A 20,049-nucleotide genomic window follows, 5' to 3' on the forward strand; every position below is an offset into this window, starting at 1 on the left:
ACACACACACACAGGCACACACACTGCAGAGGGTGCAGGGAGCAGCAGCAGCAGCTTGTTCATTTTTTACAAACAGTACACTTCCTTCCCTCCTCAGTGTCTGGTAGGGTTGGGTGTCTCTAGATTTTCTCTTTTTTTTTTCATATTTCAGCTGAGTGCCCTCTGTGCTAAAAGTGTGCTTTGCACTTTTCATGTCCTTCAGCCTCTGCTTGAGTAAGCACTTCCCCTGAGTCTTGGGGAACATGTGATTATTCCCAGCATACCTGAGCTGGATGAGCCTCACTCTCCCACAATCCCAGATGGGTCTGATGTGTGTTCGCCTGTCTTTCTTCTGAACACTCAGACCTCTGGGTTATTCTCCACACAGTCAGTGCTCATAAGTTCAGCCTGTCATTGCCTCCTCACAGACTGGAGAGCCTGGGGCTTTGCTGCCTGGGACACGGAAGCTTACCTGACACACCCTCTGTGGGAGATGGTGCCCTGTGGCCCCCACCACTCCGGAGGGCCTTCAGAACTCCCTTTTGCTCCAGCATATTCTGGAAGCCATGTACACTCTCACTCCATTTATAGGCTATGGATGTGCTTCCCCTCGTCTTTACTGTTTATTTTGGAGTATCAGTTTGCCAGTTGCATAGTACATAGGAAGAGGAAAATCCTAGGTATGGCTGCATTTGGTGGCCAACCTGTGCATACTCGTGTATATACTTGTGATGTAAGAACATGTACGGGTTCACTGGGTTCTGTGAACATCCACAGTTAATCTTGAACATGCTAAACTGTCCCCTTGTGTCTTCTGCAGGTCTGGCATCACCCACAGCCATAACTCCCATTTCATCCCCTCTCTGCAGTAAATCAAGGGGCACTACCCCAGTTTCCAAACCCTTGGAAGGTATGTGTCCCTGTCCACGGTGACATGAGCGTCTGAACAGGAAAGCTTAGGGGTGCTTGTTCACAGATGGTTTCTACTTCTTTAGATATTGAAGCCAGACCAGATATGCAGCTGGAATCGGACCTGAAGTTGGACAGGCTGGAAACCTTCCTAAGGAGGCTGAATAACAAAGGTATGTGCCAGAACCCAGAGGGGAGCCTCAGCCTGTCTTACTGCCCCACGCCTGGTCCCACGCCTGGTCTCTGCTCACTCAGAACCTCTAAGTCCTAGCTTTCAACTTGTTAACTTTTGGAGTTTTGTTTGGTTTGACAGTCGTTTTTGTTATTGATTTGTTTTTGTTATTGATCGTTTTTGTTATTTTTGCTGTTCATTTGTTTTGTAAAACAAGGTATCACTTAGACCAAGCCAGCCTTGAATTTACTTCATGCCCAAAGATAGCCTTGAAGGACAGGCATGTACCATAATAGCTGGCTCTCCAAATCCCACCTCCGATTGCTTTCTCTCTTCAGCCAAGTTAGTTATCTCCTTTCAGCAACTTACACACACACACTTAAAATCTGTTGTTATTCTTCAAAAAATGAACTTGTAGTCAATACTAACCAGAGTTCTAACTCTGATCCACTTGATAGTATCCTAAGTTTGGGATGCCCGATAGTGCACTTGTTACTGACTCCAAACCCTTGGGATGCCCACTCGTTACTGACCCCAAACCCTTGGGATGCCCGATAGTGCACTTGTTACTGACTCCAAACCCTTGGGATGCCCGATAGTGCACTTGTTACTGACTCCAAACCCTTGGGATGCCTGATAGTGCACTTGTTACTGACTCCAAACCCTTGGGATGCCCGATAGTGCACTTGTTACTGACTCTAAACCCTTGGGATGCCATCCGATCCAAATATAACTCAATGATTTTGTCTTTTCACTATAAAGCAATCAGTGTACAAATAGAAAATCAACTTATTGGGTGGGCTCTGAACTTTACACATTATTTCTGCTAAGGCCAAAGGTATGTTTTCTTATTATCCCAAATAATTTCTAAACTAAAACTCTAGTAAAAAGATAATGCAATAAACCCTGTATTATAATCATTGGTGACACAAAAGGCAATATGCAGAAGGTAGCCTTTTCTCTCTTGATAAAACATATCTATTCATCAAGTGCCAGGTGCTAGGAGTCCCTACAGGCTGAAAGTTACACGAACACTGAAAACCAGAGCTGTAAGGTCATAATATAGTAGTTAATCTAACTGCGTAAGATACATTAGCAATGAAATCTATTGCACTATTGTCTTTGTTAGGGTTTCTATGGCTTTGATAAATACCAGGACCAAAAGCAACCTGGAAAGGAAAGAGATTTCTTTACTGACTGATGGATTGGTCTTACAGCTTATAGCTCATCATCTAGGAAGTCAGGGCAAGGACTCATGTGAGGCTGGAACCTGGAGGCAGGGACAAAAGTAAAGGTCATAGAGAAGCACCCCACTCCAGGAGCTTAGGGGACATAAAACATTGCAGGCAAAGGTCCCAGAAGTTGTTTATCAAAAGCTCGCTCATGGTGTATTTTCTCCATCCTTGATAGTTGCTGGGATACAGGAAACGGTCCTTACAGTCACTGGCAAGTCTGTCAAGGAGGTGATGAGGCTGGACGATGATGAAACCTTCACCAGATTCTACCGTAGCATGGATCACAGTATGCCCAGAAGCCCTGTGGAACTGGAGGACGACTTCGATGTCATCTTCGACCCTTACACTCCCAAGTGAGTTTGAGAATGGATCCCTTTGCGTGCTCCCCCAGTCCAGTCACCAGAAACTTCTGCCATGGGTGTTTGTTCTAGAGCAAGATGCACAGTGCCTCAGGGTCAGCCTGCTGTGCTTGCATGTCTGCTGTTTGTGCAGTCTTGAGGGGTGTGACTGGCTTTCATGTCACCCATGCATTGCTTTGTGGTGTTTTATAACATCACCACTTAGCGTTTTCTATAACACACCCAATGGACATCACCCACTTACTCATAACTGGATATTTGATTTATATGAGCTCAGATTAGCAGAGTGAATTAGGAAATCGGGAGCCATAGTTCTTTGCTTCCGGCAATGTATAGAATTGATATGTCCATAGGCTTTCTCACCCAAAGGTGCCCAGGCAAACATTATAAAAAGTGATTATGTGTTAGGATTCCAGAAGAATACATGTGTTGAATGAACTGAGATCAACGAAAACAAAGAAACAAACTTGGGAGACAATTTAGTTTAAACTCAAGTGTGCCTTGAGTGTACAGAGACAGTTGCAGCACAGTCTCTCTTAAGGCTGTCTTTCCATATGCTGGCTTCTCTCTTGGTCACACCACAACCATAGGGAAAGAGGTACCGGCATCCAACACTGGACGGACAGGCTACTCAGTCAGCTCAGAGTCACTTCCCAGTAGATCCTCAAAGACCAGGTTTGTGCTTCACTGCTCCAGCTTGGGTCCAAAGTCCATCTCTAAACCATTCATGCAGTCCAGCAGACAAATGATGCCCATCAACAAGAGGGGTGAGGTGAGCCCCAGAGTAAGCCCCATATAACATTAGGGGGCACTTGTTCTGAGCAAGCTGCACACAGCCCTCACTGAACTTCCAGGAGTATGTTCATGGAAGATTCCATCGACTCCTCCTGGTGAGATGTGCTGCTCTGCACGCTTACGTCCGTACATCGGTCCGTTCAGTTCACCTTCTCCCCATCCAGCCGTCATTGCTGAAGCTGTTATATATATTTGTGAAATGGAATCATTGAAACAACAGTGTATTTGTGCTCACGTACAGACTAGGGTACACAGAGAATGCTTCCAGGCACAGAGACCTCAGCCCTCAGCAGTTCTTTCTCACCACGTGCGTCTGTTGGGAGCTCATACCATGCATGTACTGCTTCCACAGGCTGCTCCACCCAAACTTGGGTGATACAGTCTCTGGGACCAGAGCTGATTCTGAAGGCATATTTTATTCCAGTATACTCTTCACAGGTGTGGTTGCTTTCCTCAGGTACCTGGTAGACTGAGTAAATAAGAGCTATGAACAGAAAAGCTATGTTTGAAAAAAAGATTAATGTGGGGCAGAAAGGTTCAATGGAAGTACTGTCGTCATGTGCTAAGTCCAAGAAATTATTGGTGATAGCAGCAGTAGGGGTGTGCATGTGTGTGTACACCTGTGTGTGTGCGCGTGCGCGACTGTGTGTGTGTGTGTGTGTGTGCGCGCGCGCGTGTACATGTGCGCACGTGCATGTATGCATGTGTGCGCGCGCGCAGAGTGTCCAGGCTCTCTAACCCACACAAAATCATGAAGTAAAAATAATGGACTCTATTGTCCTGGGTCTAAGACCAGAAGGTAAGGTGACATCCCGGGCCACATCTGCTTTACCTGCAGGTTGACATCTTCCGTGGCAGAGCATAAGCGCTCAGTCAGGCCCAAGCGCAGGGTCCAGGCATCCAAGAACCCTCTCAAACTGCTGGCAGCAAGAGAAGATCTCCTTCAGGAATACACAGAGCAAAGGCTAAACATTGCCTTCATGGAGTCCAAGCGGATGAGAGTGGAAAAGAGTGAGTGTGGGCTAGAGCCTGCCCCCGACCCCTTTGCCCCTCCCCAATCCCTCCTCAACCCCCACCCCTACCTCCCCCTGAGCACTGCCTGTCCCCCCCCCGCCCCCTCCCCCTCCACCCTCCCCCTCCACCTACCCACCCCACCCCACCCCTGCCTGAAGACAGCCTGCAGGGTTTCCCTTTGATCTGCCTCGAAGCAGCTACCTCAGTGGGTGTTCAGAGAGCACTCCATAACAAAAGTGAGCTCTGCAGACAAATGTATGTGTGCCTTGAGTTGAGTTTAACGATTCCTCACTAAGTTGCTGCTTCAATTCTGCTGTGCTGCTGAGTCAGGCTCGATATGTAAGTGTCTTTGGATTTTGTAATCTCTCCAGATTTTAAGCTCTGGTAAATGCAAGCACAGCAGTTCTCCACTGAATCTAAGAAGGTACCCGCAGGAGATGCGTATATCTTCACCCAGTACTTAAACCTTTGCTTTCAGACCTCCTGGGACTTCCTGGAGATAGGTTAGGTGGGTTGGGTGGGGGACTTGGAATGAACTGGACTGGAGACTGAGGTTGATCTCTGACTGTTCCCTGACCCTGAGCTAGACATCTCGGTTTTATCTGGCTCAGAGTGTGAGTTCCATTATGTCAAATAGTGATTTTCAAGGGCATCCATAATCTTGATATTTAAATTTTTTTGCTGTAGTCTTTTATTTTCCTTTTAGCGTTTATAAATCGATTTGCCAAAGGTTTTTGTTTTGAGAGTATTTAGTGATGGTGCATGCTGCAATCCCAGCACTCAGTGTTTAAACATGGTAGAGCCTCAAGTTCCAGGATAGTCTGGACTACATGGTGAGAACCTATCTCCAAAACTAAGGGAGGAAAGGAGGGAGGGAGGGGAGGAGAGAGGGAGGGAGGGGGAGGAGAGGGGAGAGGAGTTCATTCCGAGTCCTCCACCTTAAACCTTTACCCACTCAGTGGAAAGGAGGAAAAAGGGAAATTTTAGAGGAAATAATTGTCTTCACATTCTAACTAGTTGATTAAGAAATGCTTCCCAAAAGGCAGGAGCCATCCGGGGTACCAGATAGCATCAACGTTCTGGGTTCAGTGTTAGAATTTTTTTTTTTTTCGAGACAGGGTTTCTCTGTGTAGCCCTGGCTGTCCTGGAACTCACTCTGTAGACCAGGCTAACCTCCAACTCAGAAATCCACCTGCCTCTGCCTCCCAAGTGCTGGGATTAAAGGTGTGTGCCACCACTGCCCAGCACAGCGTTAGAATCTTGTGGGGCACATGAGCAGTGCAACAGGTGGAGCCGGCCTCAAGCAAGAGTGAGGTCGAAACGTGTCCAAAACCTCAAAAATCTCATCTTGATAGTGCCTGGAGTAAGGCTCCCTCCCTCCCTGCCTAGACCTGCATGCCCTGGTGCGTGCAGCCTGAGTGACCTCCACCTGGTGCATGCAGCCTGTGTGACCTCCACCTCTGTCCTTGAAGTAGTCATGTAGCCTTGGGATAAAGTTACAAGTTTAAGTGCCTGGTACCCCTCCGCATGCAAACATTTCCAGCACCTACCCTCCTTGAGGTTTGTTTAGCTCTTGTTCACCCCAAATCATAGAGAATTGTTTCGCTAAATACTGTCTGGAAGAGCCGCATCCCGCAGGGCAACAAGCTCTGTGAGACTGGTCAACTGGTGGTTGATGTGTCCTGTACTGCATTCATTCTCCACACAGTGACTAAGCATTGAACAGTGCAGCTCCTCAGACTTGGGTCTGGTCAGTTAGCAGTCATCTATGTTTACATAGCACCGGCTTTCAATTGCGCATCCTCCTGCCCTCCCTTCACAGTGTCATCCAACTCCAACTTCTCAGAAGTGACTCTGGCAGGCCTAGCCAGCAGGGAGAACTTCAGCAGCATCCACCTGCGAAGTGTCAACCTGATGGAGCAAAACTCCAACAACAGCGCCGTGCCCCACAAAAAGCTCATGCTGCTGCAGATTAAAGGTATTCTTCACAGTGGTCCAAAGGAACTCTGGCAGGCTGTGGTTTCTGTCTGGTCACTGTCACTGCAGCGACAGACTCCTAGCTGCATCCATTGTTGCCTCTGAGGGGGCTGGGCAGGCAGCCTCTCTGAGTCTCCCCTTCTAGGTGCTAGCTATACTGTTGGCATCACAGACTCCATCGGGCCAGGGATGTTCTTCCCGCTGGATCTCTGAGAGTTTGTGAATGAGGACAAGGGAGCTGCTGAGTAGGAGGCCTGGAGTTGGACTCAGTCTTTCACCCTTTCAGAATCTCAGCTTTTGGTCCTGCTGCCTCTGGCCCCGTAGCCCATACCCCAACTCTGCTGTGTACTTTACCAGATATGCCCTCAGTCTCCAGCATGGGGCTGTACACCCTTCTCAGTTCTCCCTGCTGGGATAAGGCATGACCCCTACCAGCCAGATTGAGGGAACACATCCCTGGGGAAGGAACCATGGGACGGCAGGAATGAGCCTCACCCATCCCCAGGCTCCACTCTCCTGCCCTTTTTGAAGAAGCAGCAGGAAGTTAGGAATGCGAGGAGGGAGGTGGCCCCACTCCTGGAGGTGACTGTGTCACCTCCAGATCCCCAAGATCATCACCCTTGGATCATCAAGTGAAGGATGGATGGAGTAGCTTCTGACTCTACCAAGGATCCTAGGGTGTTTTCTACAAACCCATTTCCTTTTTGGTGTCTTTAAAAGATAAGGATGGGGAGACGGCTCAGTAAGACTGCTGCTTCTATCAGCATGAGAACCCATACTTGAATCCTTGATGCCCACATAAAAACCAGACAGGGGTGTTTGTGCCCGTGACCCTAGCATTGTAGGGCAGAGACAGACAGAACCAGGAGTGTACTTGCCAGCCAGACTAAGAAAAATGGCAGGCTTCAGCTTCTAGGGAAGAAAACCACTGGAATCCTCCTCTGACCGCCACATCTCCATGTGTGGGTATGCACACCTGCACACATTTACACACACAACACTCACAAAAGACAAGTGAGGAGCTCTGATGCAGAAATCAGACCAGGTATGCAATCAGGGAATGTTCCACCTTGGCAAATCACTTAGAAGTGAGGTGCACATGGCACAAAGCAGTACTTCCCTCAAGCTGGTCCTATCCGGTTGCTCTGGAGTTACAGTGCCTGTAGAAGGAGATCCTGTGGAGAGGCATGGCTTACCCTGCATCACGACTAGGTGTGAGCACAGGACACAGGCTGTGTGAAGAGAAGGCAGCCTGCATATGGCAGAGAGGTCAGGGTGTCCTTGCCACTCTTCCATGACAGGAGAACCTTGCTACACCCACAAACACACTAACATCTAAGGCTTTGAGGCCGCTCGTAGGAAGCTCAGAGACCTTACGGCATGCACTGGCCAGCAACACCAAATGATTTTGCTGTTATGTGGCCCATCTTAACTTCCCCGTGCAAGTGGAACTCCCTGGGAACTTACACTAGGGGTCAGAGTCTTCAGAATAGGGGGTGTGTAGCTGGGATGTGTCCATCATGGAGGTCTGCGTGGTGGTAAAAGGACTCTGGGGCCTTGTCCGCAGGAAGAAGGCACGTGCAGACAAGGCTGGTAGAGCCTCGAGCCTCATCACTCAACAGTGGGGACTGCTTCCTTCTGCTCTCTCCTCAGTACTGCTTCCTGTGGGTGGGAGAGTTCTCCAATGTCATCGAAAAAGCGAAGGTCAGTGTCTAAGTGACAAGGTGTCTCTACTCCTGTGTCCTTCATACAACAGCGAGGTGCTCTGGTCCATCCCGAGCTCTTCAGACACCCCATGTTTCACTCAAGCAGAAAGGGACAGGTAGCATTTCCTTTGACAATGTCTCTGAAGGAGCTTCCGTGAGGTGCTGAAGTGAAGGTCTGTGGCATGCATCTCCAGTTTGAAAGCCCTGGGTCTAAGCTGGTTCCTGGATGACTAACGAGCATCTGTGAAGAGCCAGTATGGCTCTTTCATGGGAATTCATGAGGGAAGCCCTAGAATAGTGTTCAAAGCCCATGCGTTATCTGTTGAATCTGACACACTGAGCTTGGTTGAAGACCCTTGCAGAAGGAATTAACACACATACACAGCCCCAGACAAGGTATAGTGTCTGCCTTAGTCAGGGTTTCTATTCCTGCACAAACATCATGACCAAGAAGCAAGTTGGGGAGGAAAGGGTTAACTTGGCTTACTTCCACATGGCTGTTCATCACCAAAGGAAGTCAGTACTGGAACTCAAGCAGGTCAGGAAGCAGGAGCAGAGGCCATGGAGGGATGTTCTTTACTGGCTTGCTTCTCCTGGCTTGCTCAGCCTGCTCTCTTATACAACCCAAGACTTCCAGCCCAGGGATGGCACCGCCCACAAGGGGCCCTACACCCTTGATCACTAATTGAGAAAATGCCCCACAGCTGGATCTCATGGAGGCACTTCCCCAATTGAAGCTCCCTTCTCTGTGATAACTCCAGCCTGTGTCAAGTTGACACACAAAACCAACCAGTACAGTGTCCAAAGTCCTTAAGTTATCTGTTGAATTTCACACTCAGGGTTATTGCACCAAAGACTTGATACATCTGCTCCCACAATTACATTTTCTTGGCTGAGACAACTAACGTCTCACACCTTCCCGGTATGTTGAGTTTTCTCTGATGGCAGCATGTGCAGATCACACTGACTTTTCTTCCCAGGTCATTGTGTCCTGTTCTTTTCCAGGCATCTGAACTTGCAACGTTAATTCAGACAAAGAGGGAGCTCGGGTGTAGAGCTACGTACATCCAGACCATCGAAGAAGGAATTAACACACATACTCACGCAGCCAAAGACTTCTGGAAGCTCTTGGGTGGCCAGACCAGTTACCAGTGTAAGAGTTTACCATGATTACCAAGAATGAAGAGGCTGGGACATCCTGTGTCCCCAGCCCCATCCCTCAACAGATCCTCTTAAGTCAATACTTTCTAATGTCCTGTCTTACCCCAAAGCTGCCGGAGACCCCAAGGAAGATGAGCTGTACGAGACAGCCATCATAGAGACGAACTGTGTCTACCGCCTGACAGATGACAAACTCGTTCCCGATGATGACTACTGGGGGAAGATCCCCAAGTGTTCCCTTCTGCAGTCCAAAGAGGTACCTGCTTCACAGATCTGCAGAGAGTTCTCCCTGGGTCCATAGCGACAATCAAGATCAGCACTTCTAAAGAATACTTATTTACTATTTCAAACCATCACCACTATCTAAACCTTACAAACAAAGTTCACAGTATTTTTCAAAAGTGGCATTGAAGGACTTTATATTTTACATCTTGCATCTATATCTCTATACTAGATGCATATAATACCCACAGAGGTCAGAAGAGGCATCAGTTCCTCTGGCATTGGAGTTACAGACTACTGAGAGCCGCCATCTGGGTGCTGGGAATCGAACCTGGGACCTCTGAAAGAGCAGTATATGCTCTTCACCACTGAGTGACCTCTCTAGCCCCATATTTTCTCTTCTAGTAATTTCTGTATTTTGACTAGAGAGCTTGTTCATTTGCATTTCACATACCTACATAGCACTAATCTAATTTTAAAACTTTTAGTAAATACCAAAAATGATGCACCTAGAGCTGACCAGCTAAGTGAAATAAATTGGACATGGAGAGAAAAATCTCTGTGATTTCATCTATATGTGGAATCCCTGCCCCAAGGAAATCAGAAAGTCAGAAAAGAAAATGGACTCTTCCAAGGGCAGGCCTGGGGAGGGAAGGCACCTGGGAGGAGGGGAAGAGGGCAGAAGCAGCAGGGATGGGGGAGCAGAGTGTGTCCAGGTATCTGTTACATGCAGCTGCAGTCAGCCAACTGTCGCTGCTGTGACCCCTGCAAAGTGTAGAGATTAGAGCCGCTCCTGCCACTAAGACAACAGCAAGCAGGATTGAGCCGCAGAGTAAGGCGATGGCAGTGTCAGTCACTGGGCTGGCACGGCCATCCTCCCATCTCTACCTCAAAGCATCCCGTGTACTTGTTATAGATGCATTCAAATATATAATAAGATATTTTAATAATAAACCGAGCAAAGTGTCATCTAAAGCTAAACCGAGGGTATGGTGTATACGGGCATTTAAGTGGGAACCAAAGCCACAGAAAAAGAAGTAATTTTAAGAGGAGATGAAATGTAGCCTAGTTGAGAGTTAAAACAGACATCAGAGTGCTGGAAATAAGGCAGAACAAGAGCATTCCATTCATTTGTCCATTCTACAGACACTCAGCACTGAGCTGAGGTAAGAATGGTGTGACATCGGCCCCGAAGGGTGTTAGAACTGCACACAGGAGGGACAGTGTTGGCTCCCGAGCACCTGCTATGTGTGCGATAAGCAGTGTGTGTTGAATGAAGAGTGAGTGAGTGAGTGAGTGAGTGAGTGAGTGAGTGAGGGTATGTGGGAGTGTAGAAGGGAGAAGCTGGGTAGAGAGGAGGGAAGGAAGACAGGGAGGTCCTTACATAACTCTTAATTTAAAGCTTTGGGTGGTACGAACATTCAGAAGCGTGACGTCATCAGCAGAGCTGGAGCCGCGGAGTCTGCCCTTGAAGTTCAAGAGTTGTTCTGTGCTGTTTCCAGGTCCTGGTGTTTGACTTTGGAAGTGAAGTTTATGTGTGGCATGGAAAGGAAGTCACGTTAGCACAACGGAAAATAGCATTCCAGCTGGCTAAGCACTTATGGAATGGAACCTTTGACTATGAGAACTGTGACATCAACCCCTTGGACCCCGGAGAGTGCAACCCGCTCATTCCCAGGTGCCCTTGCTGCCCGCCCGCCTGCATGGGTCTTGTGCATGCCTGCTCTTCCCACAGGCATCCAACAGTGCTTCTCACATAGAGGCCACAGATTTAGGAAATGCTTACGTGCTGCGGCCAGGGAGGGTCACAGAACAGAACCCTCCGGTACCTGTCGCCTAACTCATGAGTCTGGAGGCCGTAGTTTTAGGAACACCCCTCAACCCCACTCACTCATCCACCCCAACCCCTGCCACCCCTGCATCTCACGTCTGTTGTGGTAAGTCAGTATTTCCCAGGTTTCTGAAGGTGTCGTCCTGCCCTGAGCCCTGAGCCCTGGACATGGGGGTCTTCATGTGTGCTGGGGTGGAGGGAGGAGGTTACTGTACTGAAAGAATGAGTGTGATCTTAATATTCCCCATGTACTAGACTTTTGAAGAACAGTTGGATATATCATCAGAGTAGGTACAGAATCTAGAATGATGATCATGAATTTAAAAAGTATTCTTAAAAAGTATTTCTTTTAGCTACCAGACCCTCTAAATGTTTTAAAACTGTTTCTATCATGTAATAAGAAACAGGAATGACATGAGACAGCTTTCAAGTTTCCTGCATGGTTTCTCCTTTTAAAATCCAGTAACTGACTTTGTTAATAGTTAGTTCCAATAATTAAAGCCAGAGCTGTAATCCCAGTACTCAGAAAACTGAGGGTCAAGGGTCACTCGTGAGAAAGATTAAGGCTGTCCTGGGCTACATGAGTCCCACACCAACCACAGTTACAGAATAAGAGAGACCCTGTCTGAAAAAAAAAAGAAAAAGAAAATAACAAAAATTAAATATTTAATCAATGTATTAAAAAAGTAAATCTTTAAGCAAATACTGATTAATACTATAAGAACTAGGATTTTGAAGGGCTGAGGCAAAGCCCAGAGTACTTTATTTAGATAGATTAATACTAGCTCCCTGGGGACTCTAGGGTGCAGCCAAGATTGTGCACCCAGTCCCTCCTGCCAGGCAGCTGCTGACAGCCCTGAGTTGAGATGACTAGGCCCTGACCAGTGCATCAGTCGATGAAGAAGCCCAGATCCCACTCCCAGAGCCCTTCACCACAAGCTACTGCGGCCCCTACTCCATCTCACAGCTTGTAAGACGCAGATTCTAAAGGTGTGTCTGCGTCTATAGTCATCTCGGCAAGTCCGCAGAAGAAAGTCAGAGTACACTCAGCTGAGGGTGTGGTGATGCACGTGAGCAGCTTGTGGGTGCTCCAGCGGCTGCCGCGGCTGAATCTAGGCCCTTTTCTTACCCGCTCCCACGCTGCAGGAAAGGACAAGGGCGGCCTGACTGGGCAATATTTGGAAGAGTTACGGAGCACAATGAGACTATTCTGTTCAAAGAGAAATTCCTTGACTGGACAGAGCTGAAGAGACCTACAGAGAAGAATTCCGGAGAAGTTGTCCAACAGAAGGTACAGTCCCTGAAAGCAGGTCCAAAGTGGAGACCAGCAAAAATGGCCATGGTGGCAAAAAGCTTCCAGGGTACACAAGTGACAAGGCAAAATGCTTTCCGGATTCCATTCTCACTTTCACTGTGTGGCTATTCTGCATCCTCAGATACTAAGTCAACATAGCCTAAGTGTAGTCAGATACCCTGAAATGCCATGAAAGCTGTGGGTCTGCAGTGTCTCTAGCAGCTATGATAGGGCTGGGGACACAGTTCTATGAACAGCGATAGCCTGGCTGGCAACCAAGCCCTGCGTTCTACCTCCAGCACCAAAACAAAGAGAAAAGAAAAGCATTCCAGACTGCGCTGGGTGTAACCAAAAATGTCTGTCTGCAGCAAGGGGGAATGTAAACATCTCTGTTCTCTTGCAGGATGACCCGAGGGCTGACATCAAACCATATGATGTGACACGGATGGTGGCAACGCCCCAGATGACAGCCAGCACCATCTTAGATGGGGTGAACGTTGGCCGTGGCTATGGCCTGGTGGAAGGAGACGACAGAAGACAGTTTGAGATTGCCACTGTCTCTGTGGATGTTTGGCATATTCTGGAATTTGACTACAGCAGGCTCCCCAGGCAGAGCATCGGGCAGTTCCATGAGGGGGATGCCTATGTGGTCAAGTGGAAGTACACAGCGAGCTCAGCAGGTCAGTGGGCACTCATGTTCCTTCTGCTTAGCAGGCTGGGAAGGCCGCCTCTAGGCAGGGTCCCCTGCATCACCTCGGGAGCCATGAGGCCATCTAGCCATGCTCAGGTAAGGACCAGGAGAGAAGTGCAGTGGGATTCCTGGCAGCCTGGCAGCCAGGACGCTGATACTCACTTCCAGTTGAAAACAGAACAAACTGAAGTGTTCCTGCTTTCTCACTGTTGCAATAGCCTTAAAAGGTTTCCGGGAAAGCCATGATTTGCTTCCACGTGGTATTGACATGTGGCCTATGTGCTGTGTGAAGAAATCATTTAGTGCGGCGTATGAGAGTCGCTTACGTTGAAGTTCCATGGTGCTTCAGCGTGGTACCGATGCACAACTAAAGATTTGTTTTTAAGCAGAGATGCTGGGGTGCAGCTCGGTGGTAGGATAGTCACCTTAGCATAATGAAGGTTCTGTATGTTGTCTTCAGTAAAGATAAACTGCTGGGCTAGGGAGATAAGTCAGTGGGTAAAGGCCCTGCCTGCTGTACACGGATGAGAAGCTGAGTCCTGCCATACACGGATGGTCCCCAGCATCCTCGTTAGAGCCGCGTGGACATGGTGATGGCCTCCACAGCACTGGAGAGGGAGACGTGGCAGATCCCCACTGGAGAGGGAGACATGGTAGATCCCCAGAGCTCACTGGTCACTCAGTATCCAGTCAGGGAGCTCTGGGCTCAGTGAGAGACCCTGTCTCTAAAAGTAAGGTGGAGAAAGACAGAGAAGGACATTGGATTCTACTTCTGACCTCTTAGCATACATATTCTCTCTCTCTTCCTTTCTCTCTCCTCTCTTCTCTCTTCCCCCTCCCCCTCCTCCTCCTCTCCCTTCTCCTTCTTTTCTCCCTCCTCCCCTTCCTCCTCTCCCTCTCCCTCTTCGACCTCTTCTCCCTCCTACTCTTCCTCCTCCTCCCCCTCCCCCTCTCTTCCTCCTTCTCTTCTTCCTCTTCCTCCCCCTCCTCTTCTCCCACCTCTTCCTCCCCTGAAGACAGGAGCACTAACTCTTTTTCATGGATCTGGAATAATAAGTATTAAGTGGACTAATTTTCAATTATTTTTATTTATGAGGTTTGGGGTTTTGGCTCATCTTGATTGGGTTTGGTTTGGTTTTGAAGACAGGATCTCACTATGTAGCCCAGGCTGGCTCAATCGTCCTACCTCAGCCTCCTAGGTATTGAGGTTATTACAGGTAGTGGTGAAGAACTCTGCAGCTAGACAGCTCAGGCAAGATGCTGGGGTCTGCCCATGCCCCTCACAGCAGCTGTCATTGTCCTGACTTCTCAGATGAAAACAGGACCTCCACCTGGCTAGTAGAGAGCAGAGCAGCAGGCTGCTGCAGTCTGTCCCTCTTTCGAGCCAACTATGACATGCCCCCATGTGCCTCTCTGCAGAGAGTGAGTTGGATCTGACCCTGATATGGGGTGTAGGGAGCAGCAGTGCTGGCAGGCTTGGGGTTGGACCCCAATGCACTCTAAACTTCTGGGGTCCTCTTAAACAAGCAGAAGCAGAAATCGGTCTCCAGGGCATGGCTCCTCCTTCTAGGCTTCCGGGCAGTGGTGGGGTGGGGAGAGGAATGGAGGTACTTCTTGTCCCCTCCTTCCTACGAGCCATCAGATCCTAAAGAGGCCACCTCAGTGAATGAGGCCACAGGTGTCTACAGCTGGAGTAAGAAGCTCAGAACCTTGCTTACCAGCTAGGCATGCTGGGCAAAGCTGCTCAACCTCTCTGAGGTCTGGCTTCTCTCAGAAAATGGGGAAGGTGTTATGGGGTCTGCATACCAGGCCAATGCAGATAACAAAAATTTATTGTAATCAAACTGCTACTAATAGATCCAGGCCACAGAATAACCTGAGGAGCTGAACTTCGCTATCCCACCACGACCACCGCTACCCACAACCCAACCAGAGAGCCAGAATGCTACTGAGCTTTTAAGCTTGAAAACCACAAACATCTGTGCCAATAGCGTTACATTTTCCTACCAATCAAGATTTAGTGATGGGGACTACCTTAGGAACACGTCTCTGTGGTACACTTCCCCTGTTCCCATTGGTTGGGTCATTCAACTGTAGCGGGAAGACTTGCCTAGCATTTATGTCTTCCTTGCAGACCAGGATAGCAGTTACCCAGGGAGGTCTTGGGAACTTAAACCTATTTCAAAATGGAAGTTGTATTCAAAATAGTTTCAGTTTGGTTCCTTCTTACAAAGGCAGTGCCTGGCCCAGAGGACATTTGATGGCTCGGTGCTGCTCCTTTGGGGTTTAGTGTGTTAGCATGGTGCTGGCACCTGATTTATTGTACTGTTTTATTGTATTGTTGCTGGGCAACTCCTCCATGGAAATCTTCACCAGACACAGCAAAATGACTGAACAGTTGGAAATGACGTGTAAGAGGAGGGGACCAACATGTCTATAACATTGAAAGGAAACTGCAAACTTAATAGAAGGAGACAAAGGGATAGTATAATATCTTTAGTCATTTTCATACCTGGCTTCTAAGCCAGGAGACCAGTGTAATCATGAGGGAGGGAGGGAATGAAGTGAGTTAGCACTGCCAAGGCTCTTCCTAGACCAGAGCTCACCCACCCCAGGCAACAGTGATGCTGGCGCGCAATCCCTCCCCATACTGCTTGTCTTCCCCACCAGGCAGCGTTCCACCAGCACAAGGACAACTTCACCAGCCTGTTTAGGTCAGTGTCCTGCACAGTGACTGTCTGCAGGGTGCAGTGTGTGGTCTGTGCCCTGGAGGGTCATAGGAGATCATAAACTCTGTGGGTGTAGCCCCCAGAGGCAGAGGCAGAGGCAGAGGCAGGCTGTGTTGGTCAGGAGGTTGGAATCTGGCACAAGGCTTGACCAGGAGCAGGCCTCATCTCTCATGGCTGTGACTACTCGGCAGAAGCTCTAGTGACAACATTACTCTTTTAAGCACATGTGTGTGTGTATGCATACACAGGACACATACATGGAGAGGCCAGAGTGCAGCCTCCCCCGCTGTCCTCGGCACCATCGGCCACCTTTGTTTTTTGTGCACAGGGTCCCTCACTGGCCTGAGGCTCACAAGTGGGCTGAGTGGCTGGGCAGCAAGCACCAAGGATCCACCTGTCTCCACCTCCTCAACATTGCACATGACCATACAGGGTTTCTTCCCCCACTTAGCATGGGTTCTAGGAATGGAAATTGGATCCTTCAACCGAGCTACATCTACAGCCCAGAAAAGACTTAATCTTGAAAGTTCTTTGATGGTGTGAGTTATCAACACTCTAATTTGGGGATGTGAGTTGTAATGACTATAGTCTGGTGTACTTACTAAAGTTAAATACAGCTACATTGAAAATAAGTTGTTCTGAGTAGAACTATCAAGGACACTAGTCAAAATGTCCGCTTTAGGAAATTCGGAGTATTTTAGGCACTGCTTGGAGCCCGTGGGTACACAGCACGTCAGCTGAGAACATGAGGTGGTACAACACGCTCACACCTCATGGCTGGGACCGGAAGAGGGGAGAGTCAGACTCCATCATTCCTTTATAATGGTCCACATTGCTGGGAGTCAGACTCCATCATTCCTCTATAATGGTCCACATTGCTGGGAGTCAGACTCCATCATTCCTTTATAATGGTCCACATTGCTGGGAGTCAGAATCCATCATTCCTTTATAATGGTCCACATTGCTGGGAGTCAGACTCCATCATTCCTTTATAATGGTCCACATTGCTGGGAGTCAGACTCCATCATTCCTTTATAATGGTCCACATTGCTTCCTTTGCTCATGAATCTCCTCCGGCTGTTGCTGACGTCATCTGTCCCTCAGTGATCCCCTGACAAGAGTGGTAGAATGCAGGAAAGTGAGTGTGTGCGAACCTGGTCCTGCTCTTGGTCACACACTGGGGATCAGAGGGAACATGCCTCTCTCCCTGAGATGATGTGCATTTTATCTTGGGTTTCCCAGAGGAGCCATCCATCAGCTAAGAAAAGATGGCACCTCACTTTGGTTCCATCGCAGATCCTGGGGACAAGGCCCAGCCATTTATCCGCTGCCCCTCTGGGGTCCCAGCTCACCTCACCCTCTGCCATTGTGTCTGCAGTGGGAAGCCGACAAAAGGGAGAACACCCCGTGAGAGTGGCTGGCAAAGAGAAGTGTGTCTATTTCTTCTGGCAAGGCCGGCACTCAACCGTGAGTGAGAAGGGAACGTCAGCTCTCATGACGGTGGAACTGGATGAAGAGAGGGGGGCCCAGGTAAGCTCTGGGGAGCCATTGCAGACCCCAACCCTGCCCCCACTTCTCCCTACCCCTCTGCAGTCTCCTCTGCAAAGAAATGAGCCTGCAGGCACTGAACCCAGAGAGGACAAGAGCCTGTGTTCTGAAAGCTCTCCTCCTGGCCCCAAACCAGGAGTTTCTCACAAAACAAAGAGATGCCTCCCTCCCTTTTCAAAGGGAGCCGGCCCAAAGCGCCCAACATCTTCTTGTCTGGGAGCAGCCATGCTGGAGGACTGTTTGGGCCTGAGAACCTTAGCCACCAATCAAGTTTCTGCCTGGTTGTCACCTTCCCTTCCATCTCAGGCACACCCCCTCCCTTCCCTCAGCCCCTTTCGTACCTTCTGTTTCCATAGCTGGAAATCACACTGTCATTTGCTTACTTATTTACATCTGTCCCCAGTGAGTTAGAGAGAGATCCCAACTCTCAGGCTCTGACCTTGGAGCATAAAGACTTTAGAAGCTATTTTATGGGGGCTCCTGGCATCAGCCCTGGGATCACATTCAGGGCATTGTGTGTGCTAGGCAGCATAGCCCTGTTGGGCTGCATCCCTGGCATGGCCCCCAGAGTGTTTTTAATATTTGGATGACCTGTGCCTTATGTTGCATCCATTAGTGCCACTGATTGAGAGCTGGCTCTGGAGCTTTGGGGGCACATGACACTGTAGGCAGGTATTTTTGCCATCGGGGATGAATCATTAATTGGCAGGAGCATGAGGGAGGAGAGAGAAAACTGCTTTCTAGAAATAGAGCAGTGCTCATTCAGCTTTCTGCCATTCTCAGAACTCATTATGTGCCCTAAAAATAATCTGAAGACAGGACGAATATTCTGCGCTATAGATCATATTTTAGAAGTAGACCTTAGCCACAACGGCATTTCAGCTTATTCCAAACAGTGGGGGATTTCAGCTGCCTGGTTTTTGTAGAAGCCATAGTGAACGTGTTTTAACCCTGGATTCAAAGCACACCTGGAGTTTGGGGTTAATCATTCTACTCTGAGCATTTCTTATTTCAATCCAACACATGGAAAATCATGGTAGATATATAACACTGCCAGTAAACGGCACGTGCTCCGAGCTGCCACGTAACGGTGCTTGCCTGTGCAAAGCAGACCTACACTCAGTAACAGAGCTTATGGTGGAAAATGTTTGCACCTTTTTGGATGTCATTCCTTCTGTATGGGATGGAGTCTGCCAAAGCCAGAGCAAGTGGTGCAGTAGCACCTGGTGAGGGAAAAACAGAGTAGTCAGGGAGAGACATATCACCCCACAGGAGGATACAATGTTGGTTCGTGTTGCTATGATAAACACCCCAGTAAGCTACTTAAAAAGAGAAATGTTTCTTTCGTTCTCTGGTATAGTTGGTTGACCATGTTGGTTTTAGGTTTGTAGGGAGGCAGTGATTCATGGCAGAGATGCATCTCAAGAGTGAAACCTCTTGGCTCATTTCCAGAAAGCAAAAAAGACGAAAAAGAAGTGGCAAGGGTCTCATAACCCCCTTCAAGGACACACTCTCCATGACCTAAGGACTCCACAAGGCCCCGCCCACCTCTAGATATCACAGCCTCTTAGTGCACAGCCTGGGGAAGCTGAGCCTGGAGGGATGGTCCTGAAAGGCATTTAAGACCTAACCTACACAAGCAAGGGGCATCCCTCCAGACTCACTAAGTCAGCAGCTCTTCTGAAAGGTGGACCTTGTTAAACACATTAAATCTGTCACATCATAGCAATCCAGGAAATACCACAAAAATGCCAAAGTTAGTGTCTCTGAAGAATATTCCATGACAGAAAAACAGTGATCTGCAAAAGAAGGTGCATGAGGTACCAGGGCATAGCACCCTTACCTTCCTATTCTGGGAAAGCACATCTTAGAGAAAACTTTGAAAGGAGCCTCATGCATTGATTGCACTTTTAATCCTGCTTAGCTTCAGAAGGCAGTGGGCATGTTCTGTGTGTCCAGATGGTGGTGCCCGGATTCCCTGAAACAGGCAAGTATTATTCTCATGCCTTTGACACCCCCGTCTGACGCGGTTTTCCATGTTTAAATGTGAAGGTCCAGGTCCTGCAGGGAAAGGAGCCGCCCTGCTTCCTACAGTGTTTCCAGGGGGGCATGGTGGTGCACTCCGGACGGAGGGAAGAGGAAGAAGAAAATGTGCAAAGTGAGTGACTTCTAGTGCTCCAAGTCCGTGTTTGTCTCTTCTCCCTGGAAGTATTTTGGAAGGAGGGCTTTACAGTAAGTCTAGGGGCTGCAGAGATGGCTCAGGTGGTTAAGAATGCAGGCCAGGCTTATAGACAACCCACAGTAATCAGGCTGTTCAGAATCACATGTAACTCTAGTTCCAGGGGATCTGACGCCCCCCTTCTGGCAGCCACAGCATTGCAGTCATGTGTACACTTCCATACATGTTAATTTTAAAGTATATATATA

General features: G+C 48.6%; 1 protein-coding gene across 22 annotated transcripts in view; it reads left to right on the forward strand.

Annotated features, from left to right (window-relative positions):
* Window positions 1-20,049, forward strand: part of Svil (supervillin) — a 202,556-nt gene that overhangs the window by 172,899 nt on the left and 9,608 nt on the right. For all 22 annotated transcript variants that reach the window (XM_031364880.1, XM_031364879.1, XM_031364877.1 and 19 more), the window contains 13 exons: window positions 800-889; window positions 975-1,061; window positions 2,471-2,648; window positions 4,288-4,460; window positions 6,286-6,441; window positions 8,008-8,144; window positions 9,152-9,299; window positions 9,418-9,563; window positions 11,032-11,207; window positions 12,507-12,651; window positions 13,058-13,334; window positions 17,453-17,604; window positions 19,675-19,780. In XM_031364880.1, coding sequence (XP_031220740.1) covers window positions 800-889; window positions 975-1,061; window positions 2,471-2,648; window positions 4,288-4,460; window positions 6,286-6,441; window positions 8,008-8,144; window positions 9,152-9,299; window positions 9,418-9,563; window positions 11,032-11,207; window positions 12,507-12,651; window positions 13,058-13,334; window positions 17,453-17,604; window positions 19,675-19,780 — 1,971 coding nt within the window. The remainder of the gene's footprint in view (window positions 1-799; window positions 890-974; window positions 1,062-2,470; window positions 2,649-4,287; window positions 4,461-6,285; window positions 6,442-8,007; window positions 8,145-9,151; window positions 9,300-9,417; window positions 9,564-11,031; window positions 11,208-12,506; window positions 12,652-13,057; window positions 13,335-17,452; window positions 17,605-19,674; window positions 19,781-20,049) is intronic.

This window comes from Mastomys coucha, unplaced genomic scaffold (genome assembly GCF_008632895.1).
Source record: "Mastomys coucha isolate ucsf_1 unplaced genomic scaffold, UCSF_Mcou_1 pScaffold13, whole genome shotgun sequence".
Classification (NCBI taxonomy): Eukaryota; Metazoa; Chordata; class Mammalia; order Rodentia; family Muridae; genus Mastomys; species Mastomys coucha.